General features: G+C 44.2%; 1 protein-coding gene across 7 annotated transcripts in view; it reads left to right on the forward strand.

The window, feature by feature from the left end:
- The window catches only part of cdc42bpab (CDC42 binding protein kinase alpha (DMPK-like) b), a 108101-nt gene that overhangs the window by 82643 nt on the left and 8568 nt on the right, over positions 1-16890 (forward strand). For 2 of the 7 annotated variants that reach the window (XM_074684844.1, XM_074684847.1), the window contains exons 19-41: positions 2034-2158; positions 4318-4423; positions 4619-4767; positions 4948-5039; positions 6271-6347; positions 6626-6673; positions 8237-8275; positions 8905-9024; positions 9503-9583; positions 9671-9776; positions 9942-10078; positions 10964-11103; positions 12356-12437; positions 12534-12753; positions 13075-13137; positions 13314-13567; positions 13678-13802; positions 13957-14171; positions 15263-15360; positions 15559-15643; positions 15826-15949; positions 16124-16241; positions 16736-16853. In XM_074684844.1, the coding sequence (XP_074540945.1) occupies positions 2034-2158; positions 4318-4423; positions 4619-4767; positions 4948-5039; positions 6271-6347; positions 6626-6673; positions 8237-8275; positions 8905-9024; positions 9503-9583; positions 9671-9776; positions 9942-10078; positions 10964-11103; positions 12356-12437; positions 12534-12753; positions 13075-13137; positions 13314-13567; positions 13678-13802; positions 13957-14171; positions 15263-15360; positions 15559-15643; positions 15826-15949; positions 16124-16241; positions 16736-16853 (2722 nt within the window). The remainder of the gene's footprint in view (positions 1-2033; positions 2159-4317; positions 4424-4618; positions 4768-4947; positions 5040-6270; positions 6348-6625; positions 6674-8236; positions 8276-8904; positions 9025-9502; positions 9584-9670; positions 9777-9941; positions 10079-10963; positions 11104-12355; positions 12438-12533; positions 12754-13074; positions 13138-13313; positions 13568-13677; positions 13803-13956; positions 14172-15262; positions 15361-15558; positions 15644-15825; positions 15950-16123; positions 16242-16735; positions 16854-16890) is intronic. The other 5 variants (XM_074684846.1, XM_074684850.1, XM_074684848.1 and 2 more) reach the window with 3 other exon arrangements.

Raw genomic sequence — 16890 nt, forward strand, 5'->3', positions numbered from 1 at the left:
GATACAGATATCGGTCCGATACCAGCGTCAGATAATAACCTGCGTTGGAATAGGCTCCCACTGCGGTATAAGACTGGTAATGTTTTGGGTAAAAGGCAAAAAATGAGTAGATGGAATTCTATTCAATTGTAAACTTTTATACCTTGTAGACTGGTAATGCAGAAAAAAAGTGCAGCAAAGGTAACATTTTAAATTGAGTGGCAAAGAGCCCCAGTAAAAAAGGCATAGAGCTGGTTGCTTGAATCAGCACCATAGATCGGCCCCTTTCCCACTGATACCGATCTAGCTTTGAGGGACACCAATACACCGATACCAGGATTGGTATTGGTGCATCCCTATAAATAACCAGTTACTGATAAGATCAGAAATTGTTCAGTCCACCAACATCATTAGCCTTTATAATAAACCATTCCCTTATTGATTCTTTACTTTACACCAGAGCAGCTGGACCTTACGTCGACTACTCACCACAGTTAGCTTAGCTTAGCAGATGATAGCAATTTCCCAAGAAAACTCTGATTCAGGATTTTCTGCCCAAAGTTTGACTGAAGAAGCACTGAGCACAGAAAAAGTACATTACTCTCTCAAAATGTTCCCCTAATGGACCAAAAATCATGTAGAAAACAGCACTAGCTAGATGCCAATGTACCGGTATATGGAAAATCGCATTTATATGGTAGTGGTAAGTGTACATCAATATAACTTTTTTTTTTTTAAATCAAAAAATTAAAATAAAAAAAATCTTTTTTTAAAATTTGTTTTAAAACAGAAATTCAACTTTTATCACAGAAAGATATCACAGTTACTCTCTAAACAATACTGAGAACTCCAAATGTCTAAATACTAAGAGGTAAATGTTTTCACCAGGAAGAGAAAAGAAAAGTTACTGCAGACTCAGGACTGACTGCAGCATAACTACAGCAAGGTTCCAAACAAGTCAAAGCAAGACACTGAATGGCTAACTTTAGTCAATATTATATTACAAAACAATACATTGACATCACTTGACATGTCATTTTTACTTTTAGTTTTTTATTTGTTTATGTCTAGAGATATCCGGTGATAAGTTCATCAGTGCAATAAACGTGTTGTGAAAATGATCGTGTAAGAGATTTGTGATCTAAATGCTAAGCAGAAAAATCATAATTCACATTTTTGCCAAGATTGTTCAGCCACAATCTGAACTGATTGTTATTTATGTCAAACACGTTCCCTCATAGATAACCACTCACTGACATTAATCAAGACCACTTGAGTGAGTGCTCACATCTCAAACCGTGATATATCAAAAGACTTTAACTCGAGGTGTGGTGTCTGTGCTGTGACCGTTGTGTTACTCATGACTTTACCCATATATGGTGTGATTTCATCACAGGGAGTGAAATTCAGAGCCATGAACCAGGCTTCTATTCACTGGGCCCAAGCACACGCCTTAAGAGGCAATATTTATTTAATCCTGTCTTTGTGTTTTTCTTAGGCAGCCTGACGCCTTCTCTACAACACAGACTGTTTTATGACCTTAACTGTCTTTCCCTAACATTCACTGGCAACCAGCTCCAGGATTGGACAGCAGTTACAAAATAATATGAAATTACCGTCTTCACTCACAAATTACATCACTGCTCTGACAGATTCGAGACACCAAAAACGTGCCCACAGTGTGGAGTATTAAGGCGAACAATGGGGCGGCTTAAGGCTTGTGATGATGTAAGGATAATTTAATGAGACACGCCTCTCATATTAAAGGATTATGAGGCAGATTTTTAAGATTAATCACCTCCTCGTCCCAGGGTGGATGTGTGGATGTGTGGATGTGAGTGGACGCAGCTTCCTAACAGAGAGGTTGAGCATTAAATCATCAGCTTGGTCAGATACTACTCAAAAACTGTACTTTCACATTCAGGACTCATCATTCAGCCTGTAGTTTCACAACAGACTATCAGACATGGACACTTCAGTGTTTTAATGGTGTCATGTCATGTCAGCTTCTGTTGTGGTGTTCATTAAACATGTGTTTCTGCATCTTCCCTCAGCTGACCAGCATGTTTGAGAAGGTGAGCAGCTCCAACCGTCAGCTGGAGGATGAGATGAGGGAGCTGGCTGACAAAAAGGAGAGTGTGGCTCACTGGGAGGCCCAGATCACAGAGATCATTCAGTGGTAAGACGCACGGAGAACTCCGTACACTCACACATGTGGCGAGTTTCTCAGTCACCCTCCTGTGTCTTCTAGTGGCGTATCAGGTTCCTGTGTACAGTACAAATGAAGTCGCTCTCACATTCCTCTCATGGACCCAGAACTACTCGACCCACCCTTCCTCTCAGATCACTTCCCAAAGCAGCTGACACCTCACCAGCTGCTCGGCTTCCCTCTGTTGGACAGGCCTGCAGTCTTCACATAGCACGCATTCCACACACACATCAACTTTCTCTCACACACACTCACACACACACACACACACACTCACACACGTGCAAAATACATCCATCAAAAAGTTGAAAGATACACACACCAAAGCACACCAACTCGCATTCCAAACATGTGTGTACAAATGTGAGTCTGGAATGCAGTCCCTAATGAGTTCAGTGATCTGTGCTGCCCCCTGGTGGATGTGATGCATTCTTACATCAGCAAACTGTTTCAAAGGCGCAAATGAATGTTAATCTTCAGACGTGATTATTTACAAGAAGGTTGACATCCATTGATCAAGGCTGGGAGCTGCTTTTTAAACTGAAGTGCAGCAGTAAAATGCTTTGGCATGCTCAGAGACTTAAACATACTCCTGGTTTTCACTGTTGGATCTTAAAGAGGAAAAAAAAGAATAAGTAATTTATTGCAAAAAGAAGTGAAATAGAGTTAATAGTTCATCAGATGATCAAAGTTTAAGACCACAGGTAAAATCCTTAAACCCCCTGAAATAGAAATCAAAGTGTTAAAAAGGAGTCAGTGATGAGGAGCTCCACCATTCTCGTTGATCACCTCACACTTGATGCGAGTGTTTCCAGGAGGCCGTGTGAACGTTGCTCCAAGTAGTGAAGATGTCTTCATGGAGGATCATCCACTACCAGGAACTGATGTCTATTTCTGTAAACGTCCCTCTCCATCCATCCCCAAATGTTCTCAGTGTGATTTAGATCAGGGGGACACACAGGATGGTCCCAAAGAGTGAACTGATTCCTCTGGAAGAAGTCCTTTGTCAGGCGGCCATTGTGACCTGCAGCGTTGTCCTGTTGAAAAACCCAGTCATTCCCACACAGACCAGGGCCCTCAGTCATGAAGGAGGCCCCCTGCAACATCTCCACAGAGCCAGCTGCCGTTTGATGCCCCTGACCAACCTGAAGCTCCATTGTTCCATTGAGGGAAAAAGTCCAGATCATGGTGTCGCCCCCTCCACTGTGCCGCCGTGAAAACATCTCCAGTGGGATGTCCTCGTCATGTCAGTAACATTGAAGCCATCAGGACGTCAAGGTTCAGGTTTTTCTCCTCAGAGAATCAAACTTTCTTCACCTTTCAGTGTCCCATGTTTGCTGCTTTCTGAAAACGTCCAAACGGCGAGTTTGTGGCGTTGAAGGAGACAAGGCCTTTGTAGATGTGCTTTGTTCTTAGAGCTCTTCTCTCTCAGATGGCGTCTGATGGTCATTGGGCTGCAGTCGGCTCCAGTAACAGCCTTCATTTGGGTCCAGGATCTTCCCGTGTCTTGATGGACAGCCAATCAGATCCTCTGGCTCAGCTCTGGTGAAATGTCTTTGGGTCTACCTCTGGACTTTTTTGATCCATAACCCTCAGGATCTTTGAAGAAATTCAAAATGGCCGTCTTACTGCATCCAGCCTCAGCAGAGATGGCGAGTTGTGAGAGGCCTTGCTGATGCTGCTCAACAATCTGACCATGTTCAAAGAGAGGAAGCCTTTTAGCATTTGCCATCAGGAGGTCATGACAGAGTGAATATCTGACAGGAAATCACATGAATCCACATTTGAGAGCAGATTTTCTCTTTTGGAGGCTGAGCTCTGAAACTTTGATCAGATGATTGGACTGTTTACCTTTAACTGTTGTTTTCAAAAAGTTTCTTACTCATGTTTTGTCTTACTTCCATTTCTTCTTTTTACTCTACCTAAAACTTTTTTAAGATCCAACATTGTAACATGTAAATCTGTGCCGTTTTCAGCTGGTCTTGGGAGTTTGATCAGGAGCGTATGTGTAACTCTGTGTGTGTGTGTGTGTGTGTGTGTGTGTGTGTGTGTGTGTGTGTGTGTGTGTGTGTGTGTGTGTGTGTGTGTGTGTGTGTGTGTGTGTGTGTGTGTGTGTGTGTGTGCTGCAGGGTGAGCGATGAAAAAGATGCTCGGGGCTACCTGCAGGCTCTGGCCACTAAAATGACGGAGGAGCTGGAGGGACTGAGAATCACCAGCTTGGGAGCGAGAGCCACGGTGAAATGCACAAACATGCAGACACTATCTGATCTAATTTGTTTCATACTGACACACCTGTCTTCAGCGTGTTGTTGGTGATAATGTGTCTTTTATGCAGTCTTACTCCATCTTTCTGATCCTGGCGCCTCCTCTTTTTTAACTCTTTAAATTAATGTTTTGTCTTTTTTTTACTTGTGTTTGTCTGTGCTTCAGGACATGCCGTGGAAGATGCGGCGTTTTGCCAAGTTGGACATGTCGGCCCGTCTGGAGCTGCAGTCTGCCTTAGACGCTGAAATCAGAGCCAAGCAGAGCATCCAGGACGAGCTGAACAAGGTCAAGGCCAACAGCATCTCCACAGAATGGTAACCAAAGGTTTTTTCATGCTTTGCTAAGCTCGCAGATACAGTAGTTTGATTTGAAGTGAAGTCTGAAATGATCTGGGGAAGTACTGGGATGATAATTCCTGATATAACACACTCTTTTGTCTATCTTTGTAATAAAAACCAAGTCTTGAATGTGAGTGTTGTTTTCTGAACCACCAGTAAACTGCAGGACATGGAGAGTAAGAACCAAGAGCTTCTGGCTGAAATCGACAGACTGAAGAAAGAGACAGAAGAGCTGCGGTTACGGAGAGGTAGGCCTTCAAATGATCTCCTATTCTGTCGTCTTGTAGTTACAGATATTTTAACCCTCATGGGTTGCTTTGATTAACCACCCTCTGAGGTCAACTGAGGACAAAAATATCCTCTGCCAAAAAGTGCTGTATAATTAACTTCAGTCTTAATCAAAAATACCCCCAAATTCCACTATTTGAATTATTTTAACCCTTTAAACGACTATTTATAAACAAACATGAAGATTAGTAATAAAATGTAATCTGGTGCATTGTTGTTATTTTCTCCAGTGTTGATTGTTATTTCAGTAACCTTTCAGATAAACAGAGGAGTCATGTACTCAAATGGAAGTTGAAAGCGGGGAAATAATTAAAATAATTAAATACTTGTTTTTATTAAATTAGGACTGGAGTTCATTGAAAGATTTCAACTAAAAGTAGATAAAAACATGAATCTGTTCTGTTTTCACAGGAGTCTTTTTTGCAGTGGACATTTTTGTCCTCTGTTTCCCTCAAGGAGTCTTAAATTTGTCCCTAGTGTATCGTTGATTGTAGAAAAAAATTAAATATTACAATTTTTCATTTAAAAAAAAAAAACAAACTTACAGATTGTCATTCCATGTGGAGGAAGTCAACTAAAGTTATGGCCAAAAACCAATCAAAAAATAACCTGAAAGGGCAAAACTGTCATTTATTACTTTTGAGGATTCAGGGATGAAAATGTGATCGGTTATATTTTGTTTTTGTGTTTTTTTTTGGTATGTGTGGAGTCATTTAAGAGTGACAGCAGACACTACCCTGTGTGTGTTACTTCCACACAGATCTAGAGGTCCCTGTGTCAGGGACAGTATGACCTGCCTCCTCCACTCCTCCTATGTAAAAAAAAAAAAAAAAGTTGGACTGTGCCTCATGCACCTACAGGTTGGATAAAAAACCTTAAACTGTTTAACAGAGACTTTAGCTCTGTATGTAAGAAGGCATCCTCCTGTTTTTACACCAGACACATCCATCCCTTGTTCAGTGAGGCTCTCAGGGGGAGGTAAAAGTTAGCCCATGCTTACAGGTGTCAGTTGATCACTCCTCATGAGGTGGCTGCTTCATCTCTTTTATAAGAAGCTTCTTCGCCCCCACATGGAGTCTTCATAGATCCTCAGGTCCTGGACTTCAGACCCTCAGCCTGTGCACTAAGGTGACCCTGATGTTAAAATGTCATCTCCTTAACCCTGGCTGTGTTTTTGTGCGCTGCCTGCAGGTGTTAAGCACCAGGATTCCCAGAATTCCTTCCTAGCTTTCCTGAACGCCCCGACCTCAGCACTTGACCAGTTTGATGTAAGTATTTCAGAAAGATGCTCACAGAGTCCACTTGAAGTGTAACTGAAGTGAATGACCATATATTGGCCTGGAATAAATGACCGAAGTTGGTCGTCATTACCAACCAGATCTTAAGCCTCATGAATCACCAGTTAATTCACATGCTTTGTTTTTCCACTCTGTTTTCTGTTCTGTTCTTTTTGTTTTGTTTCGTTTTTCTTGCATAAATTCTCCAAAAGTTTTATGTTTGTTTTATCTTTTTGGTTGTTCCCTCGCTTCAATCTCTGGTACATCAGGACTCTTATTCTTCATCCTCCTCTTCCTTAATTGAGTTTTGGGAAGACGTAAGTGTCGTGTTAGGCAGAGGTCCTTGTGTGTGTTTGAGTGTGTGTGTGTGTGTGTGTGTGTGTGTGTGTGTGTGTGTGTGTGTGTGTGTGTGTGTGTGTGTGTGTGTGTGTGTGTGTGTGTGTGTGTGTGTGAGTGTGAGTGTGTGTGTGAGTGTGTGAGACAGCTGTATGCTGTAGAACTGAGCATGTCAGCTGATAACAAATTATAGATCTGTGTTTATAGACTGTGTACATGAGTTTGTGCCTGTGCATTGGTGTGACTGTAAGGAAGAGCAGAGCTACTGTGAAATGATTCAGTTCTGTTAACCAAACCAGACCTCAGTCTTATTCAGAGAAAACACATGAAACCTGGTGAATTCATATACATTTAGCTCATATAAATTTGTTTACTTCAGCTGCTTTTGTGAATGTTGATGCACTTTGCAGTGATCTGCTCTTGTACTCAGTTACCTGCAAGTCCCTGTCAGCTAGTGGCTCTCTGAATGGATCGACCTTGGCTTGGTAGAACTAGAGCTTTGGTCCAAAAGAACAAACAACAAGGATGTTAAAGGAATCTCCCTGCACAGCTTCAGCCAAAAACAGGGGACTTGATGTGTCTCTGTAACACACTGATTTTCCCTCCTCACCAATCATCATGTTTGATTTATCCATTCGTGCCTGTATTTTCTCTAGCCCTCCTTCCCAACTTAATCCTGGTCAACACAGTTCTTAAACACAGTGATTCCCAACTTGGGCTGCCAGTACACGTGCTTATAGATGTGAAAATGAATGAACCAAACTAAGAGGAAGCTCAACTTATGAGTGAAATACATAGAAGTAATTATGCTACAGCTTTTATGAACATGCAAACTGGATTCAAAAATGTTAAAACACCTGGAAATTTACAGTGACATGGTCCAACCTTGAATCCTGACCACATGAGTGTGAAGAGGAGTGAGTGACAACTCAGTGTATTCAGTTAGCTTGGTTAAAAATATAAGATTAAAACCATTAGATAAATCATCTTTTGGCATGAAAGTTGAAGAAAAGGGTTTAAAAAGTTTTACGAAAATACTGGGGAAAAAGAGTGAAATAAGAAGTTAGTGTTGAAGACTGAGTAACTTAATAATAGGCTTTAAAGACAGGCAGATGAAGTGTTCATATAAAAAGCTCCAGCAGTGGATGAAGAGCTTTAAGGTTTGTTGAAATTTGAGGTGACAAAGTAGTGACAAAGTAGTTTGTAAAGTTTGATGAGAAGCTGTAACTCTGAGAGAGTGGAGAGATGTGTCAAGTGGCTCAGCAAACAGATATACCACCGACTTCATCTGAAGGTTAATGTGACAGTAATAAAATAGTGTGCCCATCTTAAATAAAGATATAAACACCATAATGAGTTAAAGATGAACAGCGTTCATCAGAAAACAAAGGTTGGGAACCACTGGTTCAGTGCAGAGCAGGCAGACATCATCACATCAGTGTTTCCTCCTGAGTCTGTTCAGATGTGTTTTCAGCTCTGTCAGTCTGATACTCACTCATCTCTGTGTCTCTGCCACTCTCTGCCTCTCCTTCCTGCCACTGAAGCGCTCACCATCTGTTGGCCCATCTAGCAAAGGCAGACGTGTAAGCACCACCACTGCGCTGTGATTTTTATGACCTCTCTTCTTAAAACTTGCTGTTTTCTGCCTGTGCTTCCTCTCCTCGTGTTGTCACTCTCTGATTGGTGGATGTACTTCCTGTTTATTGTGGCTGTCTGTTTGCATGGCGGGGATCCCTGAAAGCTTGTTGTGTTGTGAAGAGAGTAAATGTTGTTTTTCACAGATTTTGATGATGTGGGCTTCTGTGAGTGTTTTTTGGGCTGGATGGCGTCTATGTTCCTCTGTGTGACTTGCTGTGCATGGTGTGTGCTGGAAGCTGTGGTGTCATGTGAGCATGGTCTTTTGGCTGAGATGTGTCCTCCATGAAGTTGTGGTCAGCTCCTTCAGTCCCCTGGATATGCCCACATATCCTGATCACAAAGCTAAATTTGGTTTCTTTTCTCTCTGAGCATGAATCCATATCGTTGTCAATTTTTTTTACTAAGCTGCCACTGTTTCTCTTTTTGTCTCTTTTTCTGATGTACCTCTCTCTGTCTACCTGATCATCATCCTGTCACTCATCCTCCTGTCTTACTCTCCTCCTCCTCACCCTCCCAACTTTAAACCTTTATGCTGGTCCTCTCTGGATCCTCCATCCTGCTTCTATACATCCAGGTGGACTCTATTGATAACTTCACCCCCTCCAACACTCCATCCAGGGAAGATGACCACAAGTCTCACCTCAAGTCCCGCTCCCGTTCTCCCTCCATGGCTAGTGATGTTGAGCCCATAGAGGTCAGGTCATTTTTCAGTCTGTTGAATTGTCGGCCTGTAAAAGCAGGATTTATTTTTATGAACAAGGAGGCCTTAAAAAGCTGTCGGTAACCTGCCTTGACAATGTGCACGCCAGTGTAACCCTCTAAACATGAAGCCAACATTTAAAAAAATAAAGAAATATGAAAAACACAAACAGACAACTTGTAACACTGTTGTCGCACTAACTAGGTGTCCTCTTCTGTCTAAATTCTTGCTTGTGTTGTATGTTGCTTTGGACAAAAGTGTCTGCTAAATGAAACTGTGGAACTGTAAAACTGTAGATTTAATTACTGAACTAATGAGGCTCTTAAATGTAGCACCACCATCTTACTCACATAATTTCCTTCCTCTTCTTTTTGTTTTCTGAGAACTTGTGACAAACAAATATGTTAAATTCTCTCCTCACACTGGTGAAAAGCGCTCCGGGTTTCACTGACTGTCTTTGTGCTTCCTGCAGTTGATTGACCATCCGCGTACAGTCCAGACTCCTACAATGCGCTCAGGGGGGTACGGCAGTATTGGACGCTCCTCACCTAAGGTTGGACATGTTTCTGTAGCATCACAGCCATAAACCTGATTTCTCTTTGTCCTTTGTCTTAACCACTGACGTATTGATCTCTTCCAGCCTAAAGCACATCAGTTTGTGGTCAAATCCTTCAGCACACCCACCAAGTGTAACCAGTGCACGTCCCTCATGGTGGGGCTCATACGCCAAGGCTGTACATGTGAAGGTAAGGACCCTACCAAAAGACATGACTCTCTTTTCAATTTCACTGCACGTTTTATTTCAATAGCTGCAAATTTTTAAGTCTGTTTGTAAAAGATGATCGCATACCTGGTGACGCTCTCATTCACCCCCTCTGTCTGTCTGTCTGTCTGTCTGCCTTCTTGTCCAGTGTGTAACTTCTCCTGCCATGTGACGTGTGCGGATAAGGCCCCAGCTGTGTGTCCTGTGCCCCAGGACCAGACAAAGGGTCCTCTGGGTATCGACCCTCAGAGAGGGATTGGCACTGCATACGAGGGCCACGTCAGGGTGAGTCTTTGATCCATCACATGAAACAAGGTTAGCATGAAACAGTAACTAGTGCCTGAATACCATGGAGAACAGTTATACAGACTAGTGCAGGTCTTTGTTTTAAAAAATCAAGGCTGTCAGGTTTAACAAGATCATTTTTGGCCGAGCTCAGTTAAAGTGATACTCCGGATGGAACAAGTTGGGTCCTATCACAAGGTTTAGGGCAGAAATTACCCCTACAGCAGTGTTTTTGTGCAGCAGAAGCCCAGGGCACACGCACCAAACAACCACTCCCTGCTCCTCTGCAGGTTTCCTCTGCACTCAGACGGGGCCATATTTTACTTGACCAAAAACACAAATAAATGGACTCCCGACGAAAATAATCTATCAGTCTGCATTCAGGATTTATTTAGAGAATTTTCCGCGTGTTACTTTCACACAAAAACACCGCTAAGTAAGGCTCTGGTTCTCATCTAATCTTCGTACTGGCAGACTGCCTGCGTTTGTTTATATCTGGCACGCTACGCGCAGACTGATACACTTAGCGGCGTGTGCCTCATAGCCAGCTGTGGCTCTGCAGCGGAGGTAGCGTCGTTTTACGACACGATGAGAACTAGAGAGCATGTCTTCCATATTTGCTCTTTGTTTACTGTGTTGTGTTTTTCTTCTTCGTTGGATTTATTTGCAGGATAAAATTTGTTAGGCTGCTATAGCATCACAATATTGTTTAACTGATGGGACTTGCGGCATCCAGCTTACACGCCGCCTACCACGAGAGGGCACACTTTGCTGTGGAAATGCAAACGGGATCAGGCTTAACTGTCCCAAACCGTACTGAACAGACCCGGACTGCTTGGTGGAAACGCGACTTAAGACTCTTCCCTGTCTATGTGTGTCTTCCAGGTGCCCAAACCAACAGGAGTGAAGAAGGGCTGGCAGAGGGCCATGGCCGTGGTGTGTGACTTCAAACTCTTCCTCTACGAACTGGGAGAGGGAAAAGCCACCCAGCCCAGTGTGGTGGTCAGCCAAGTCATAGACATGAGGTACTCAACCTAATCCACATACCCTGTTTGTTCTGCAGCTGTTTAAGATGCTGTAAGTAGGATCTGTGTAATGGGCCTGCCTCGCCACCTTATGGCCCAGAGTCTCGCGCACACTGTCATAATGACTTTTGGCGAGGCGTCTGTTTGTTTTGAAATTGAATGGAGATCAGATCGAAACAAATTTTCTTTTTTCAAGACAAACTGGATACAACGCGCTGAGGTAAGCTATTTATCAGTACAGTTAGCCAGCGCTACGGTTTGAAACATGACATCAAGCAGAGGTTGTAGTAGCTGGCTATATGTAGCACTATCATTAGTCCAGTGCTTCAACGTATCTGTAGGATAACGTGGCTACAAGCTAACACTATCAGTTTGTATGTTGTTTAGTAGCGTCTATATTTAGCTCAGCTGGCAGCCTGGTGCTATGAGACGTGTCTGGAATGTGTAACGTTGGTGAATCCTGGTCATGTCCTGCCAGTCATCTACCAATCAGAGCTAACGTAACCTCACTCTTCATTTTATTGAGAGACTCTCAAGTTTGAACAGACCACTGCAGAATAACTGCTGACTGTGGGTTGGAATAAACAGTAGCACAAACACATTAGCCCTTCTAGCCTTTAGCTCAGGCTCTATCTTTCTCCTGTTTATCTTTCTTCTGCTCTTCTGTCCTTTTTCTGTCTGACAGTTAGGCTCAGGTGTCCACCATCACTACAAAATTAATCACAGAAATCGTTTTCAACAGAGAGAAACGCAGATCTCTCTTCTCACTACTAAACTTCATCAGCCAGCGTGGTGTCATTGAGACCTAGACGTGCCGTTAATCAATCCAGTCCAGCTCGACCAAATCGGGAAGCAAAGAAATATTAGTTTAAAATAACCTATAACCTGTAATTTGGGTGCTTATAATCTCATATTCAAGTGTGGATTGTGATCAGGCATATATCTTCAAGGGAGACTTTTTCAAGATCTCTTTCAAACTCCTCACAGCCCCTTTAACAAAAAAATCAGCCAAAATTATGTCCTAACTGGAATTAATTCTGTTGATTGTTGGTTAATCTGTGGATTAATCTGTGGATTAATCTGTGGATTTATCTGTTGATTTCTTCAGGGAGTTCGAAAAGAGAGGTGTTCTTAGTTTCTCACAGGCCACAGTTTGTTTTCAGACATGCCATAAATCTTTTTCCGAGTTAAAGAACAGGTAGATTCTTGCTCCCTGCTCATCTGACCTTTGAACACTTTCTGTGTTTTACAGGGATGAAGAGTTTTCAGTCAGTTCTGTCCTGGCCTCTGACGTCATCCATGCCAGCCGCAAAGACATCCCCTGTATATTTAGAGTGAGTCTTCTTTTCTTTGCCCGCAGAAGTTTCAGAACACTCTAAACACTAAAACTAAATATTCACTCCCATGATCTGTGCCGCCTCTCTCCTCAGGTGACAGCGTCTCAGCTCTCCCCCTCCAGCAGCCACAAACCCTCCATCCTGATCCTGGCCGACAGCGATCAGGAGAGGAACAAATGGGTGGGCCTCCTCAACGAGCTCCATCGTATCCTCAAGAAGAACAAGCTCAAGGAGCGCTTCGTTTACGTCCCCAAGGAGGCTTATGACAGCACCCTGCCGCTCATCAAGACAACACAGTCTGCTGCTATCATAGGTGGGAGTTCAGAGCTGCTCCCAGAATGCACCACAACAACACCTGAGGAGGCTAAAAGAAAGCAATGACAACGATCGTTGTCAACCAAGAATAGACCCAGGATAAACATGCTGTCATTTCACGTCTCCATCCTGTGACCTTTCAGTCATTCCCTAAAAATGGCAGACGCCTGTTCATCTGTTGGCAAATAATCCTGGATTCAGCCCTTTTTCCAGAGAGCCGGTCAGATTAGAGCTGCTCTTGAGGCCATACTTCACTATTTAATCAGAAAACACTGATACCTGTGACTGTCCTTTAATGAATACTCTGCTTCTTCCACAGATCATGAGCGTGTCGCTCTGGGCAATGAGGAAGGTCTCTTTGTCATTCATGTCACCAAAGATGGTAAGACACACTTTTAAAGACTGATCATCTTTTTTCTAAGTGAGGTTGTTTTCTGTTGTTTAGCAACAGACAGAGGCTGATTATGAATAACTCACCTGTCTCTGGTCTTTTCCTCATTTCTCTTCAACCATCACACCCTCATCTTTGCTCACTGGTGTTTCTCTCATTGTCTTCAGAAATCATCCGTGTGGGGGACAACAAAAAGGTGCATCACATTGACCTGATTCCTCAAGAGCAGCTGCTAGCTGTCATCTCAGGCAGGAACCGCCACGTCCGCCTCTTCCCCACACAGGCCCTGGATGGACGGGAGACCGAGTCCTACAAGCTAGCTGAGACTAAGGGCTGTCAGACCATCGTTTCCGGCACCGTCCGCAATGGGTCCCTCACCTGCCTCTGTGTCGCTATGAAGAGGCAAATCATATGCTATGAGGTCAGGAGGTCTAAAATAAGATGAGTCACAGGCTGACTGGAGCCTAATGTTGTAATGGTCCTTTAAAAACTCCTGTAAAAACCCTCTCTGTGGGCTCTCCTGCCTTCCAGGTGAATAAGAGTAAAGCACGTCACCGCAGGTTGCGGGAGCTGCAGGCCCCGGGCCAAGTTCAGTGGATGGGTCTGCTGAGTGAGCGTCTCTATGTGGGTTATCAATCCGGCTTCACCCGCTACAGGTAACCCACCTGTTTACCTCCATATTAAACACACCTCAGTGACAGGGTTCAGGGACGTGTTTGGTTGTGAAAATAACTGAGGAAGGTATTTATTTCTCAATCATGACAACACCATTAATCCGCCCAACTCTGTGTTTCTGATAATCCCCCCCAGTGTCCATGGAGACACGTCTCCTGTCAGCCTGCTCCACCCAGAGGATCACACCCTGGCATTCATCCCCCAGCAGGGCCTGGACGCCCTCTGTGCTGTGGAGATATCCAGCAAGGAGCTGCTGCTGTGCTTCAGCGCCATCGGAGTGTACGTGGATTCCCACGGCCGCAGGTCACGTCAGCAGGAGCTTATGTGGCCGGCTGTGCCCAACTCAGCGTGTGAGTGGAAGAGTTCATTAATACTTACACAGAGATGGCATGAAGAGGCAGGTCTGACATGCAGCAGTTATTCTGCAGTGGTCTGTTCAAACTTGAGTGTCTACCAATGAAATAAAGAGCCAGGTTACGTTAACTCTGCTTGGTGAGGTTGGAGTTGGTAGATGACATACCCAGGATGCACTAACGTTACGCGTTACAGACATGTCCCAGAGCACCAAGCTGTGTGGAACACTGAACACATAGTCTGCTCACCTTCAGGACACTAAACTACAAACTGAGTTCACGGAGTATAACTGGTGTCACCTTACAAACGATATAACTACAGATAAAGACATGACCTTGTTGCTTTGCATCCTGGGAAAAGTTACCTTGAACACAGAAAATTGAAATTAAAAAAGATCTGCTCTCCAAAACAAACACGCCTTTGTAAGAGTCGTGTCTTTACCACAGTGAGTGAAGGTGCCATGGGAAATGGAGTCTTTATCCCATAAAAAACACTTCAGAAGTCCAAAGTCCTCAGCCTCTGAGAAACAAACTTATTTCATCAATGAGACAAAAACATAGACTGCATAAAACATGGATGTAGCCTCCGCGACGTCACCTGTCTGTTCCTGAAACCGTGAAATGAAGCCAATCTGCGCACACAACCACGTTGGATTCGATGCCGGCTGTGAGTTTCCTTTTGGACAGCTACAGGCTGCCCACTAGTCACGTGACCTGAGCTGTGTCTCTGATTGGATAATCAGATGATCTTAATAACTTCTAAACCGCTGAGTTGCAAAAAGAAAAAGAAAAAAAAACTCAGCATACAGTGTATGCCGCTATTGAAATCAGCATTTTAGACCCCAGGCTTTGAACCAGGCTGTAAATATGTTTTTAATGCAGTAAAAGTCTGTTTTTTGGCTGGGTGTGTACGTGACTACCAGCTTTCCTGCAGCCAGCCTCAAGAGGATTCTCCATAAACAGCAACTTTTAGCACTTCTGCATAGGTTTCATTTTTACTAACCGTATGTTGCCCCTTGGACAAAAACAAGGAGAAATCAAAGTGTGCAATAAACTAACAGAAAAAAATCCTGTCTGTCTGTATTCAGGCTACAATGCCCCCTACCTGTCAGTGTACAGTGAGAACGCTGTGGATGTGTTTGATGTGAACACCATGGAGTGGATTCAGACCATCCCTCTGAAGAAGGTGAGTGACAGGACTCATCAGGTAAACCTGACAGTTCCCTGCCTCTCTGGCTCCACCTTGTGGCTAAGATAAATGAGTCCCCCGTCAGAGTCCTTTCTGCCCCCTTTGAGTGCTGCTGTGCCACACACCTCAAACTGAACACCTTCATCTGTTGAATATAGATCACTGGTTGTTTTTTCTGCTCCCCCTCTCCTTCAGGTGCGACCTCTCAATGTCGATGGCTCTCTGAACCTGCTGGGACTGGAAACAGTCAGGCTTATCTACTTTAGAAACAAGATGGCAGGTAAGAATTCACATGTCCCTGAGTTAAGCAGCATGCAGCTAAAAACAGCCATCACACAAAGGAGAGTCAGGACTCTTCCGTCACACACAGAGTCACACACATCTGTCAGCTGCTGGAGAACACTGGCAACACTTTGCAGTCTCTGATGTGAACATGCCCGCGGCTTTGTTGTGATCTTCCAGAGGGTGATGAGCTGGTCGTCCCAGAGACATCAGACAACAGCAGGAAACAGATGGTGCGCAGCATGAACAACAAAAGACGCTTCTCCTTCAGGGTGCCTGAGGAAGAGCGGCTGCAGCAGAGGAGGTAGTTTACCTGATGAAACAGCCTGGAACAGCCTGTTTCATGATGAGCAGACCTTGCCTTCCTTAGTTTGTGCTCTTTTCTTCTCCTGCTCTGTTTCCTGATTGGAACTCTTCACACCAGCCTCAGTTTGCTGGAGCCTTCACTAACCTCTGTTCTGTGTGCTCGTCTTTCCAGAGAGATGCTCAGAGATCCAGAGATGAGGAATAAACTCATCTCCAACCCCACCAATTTTAACCATGTGGCCCACATGGGACCTGGGGATGGGATCCAGATCCTTAAAGACCTGCCCATGGTACACACACACACACACTCAAACACTCACACTCACGCGTACACACACTCACACACACGCACACACACACACATGCACCCACACAGAAATGTACACACACACTCACAGCATCCTTGAAGTGTGAACAGAAAAACCAGCTTCCTGACAGTTTGATACAAGTGTGTGTAGACCTGCAGCTCCCTGTGTGCTTTAGCATGCTAACACGTTAGCTTTATCAAAGGAAGCTGCACAGCTCCTACATGACTCATCATTTGTTGTTTAACCTGACAGACTCACACAAACTGAATGTCCCTCTACTTATAGGCCAGGCTCCGTGTCAGTGGAGCCTGGCCGTGCCCCGCCCAAAGCTCAGTCCTCGGTCACTCAGAGGTCAGGGGGGCCTTTGGTTTGATGTGCATGTGGTTTGCAGCTGCGCCCTCCTCACTCCTGTCCCCTGCACTGCACTCTGTCTCCTGGTGCGTGTGTGCTTTTGCTCTGTGCGCGTTTTAAACCAGAACGTCCGTGTTCAGGAGAACCGCGCGGGCTTCAGCGGGTCAGTCAGCATCCCCTCCATCACCAAGAACCGGGCAGAGCCAGGTCGCTCCATGAGCGCCAGCAGCGGACTCGGCATACGTGAGTAACACAGCCTGGGAAGCCTGGGTACTGAAGT

The sequence above is a fragment of the Halichoeres trimaculatus genome, unplaced genomic scaffold (assembly GCF_033239565.1).
Source record: "Halichoeres trimaculatus isolate MK-OKI-2021-1 unplaced genomic scaffold, fHalTri1.1 fHalTri1_scaffold_13, whole genome shotgun sequence".
NCBI lineage: Eukaryota > Metazoa > Chordata > Actinopteri > Labriformes > Labridae > Halichoeres > Halichoeres trimaculatus.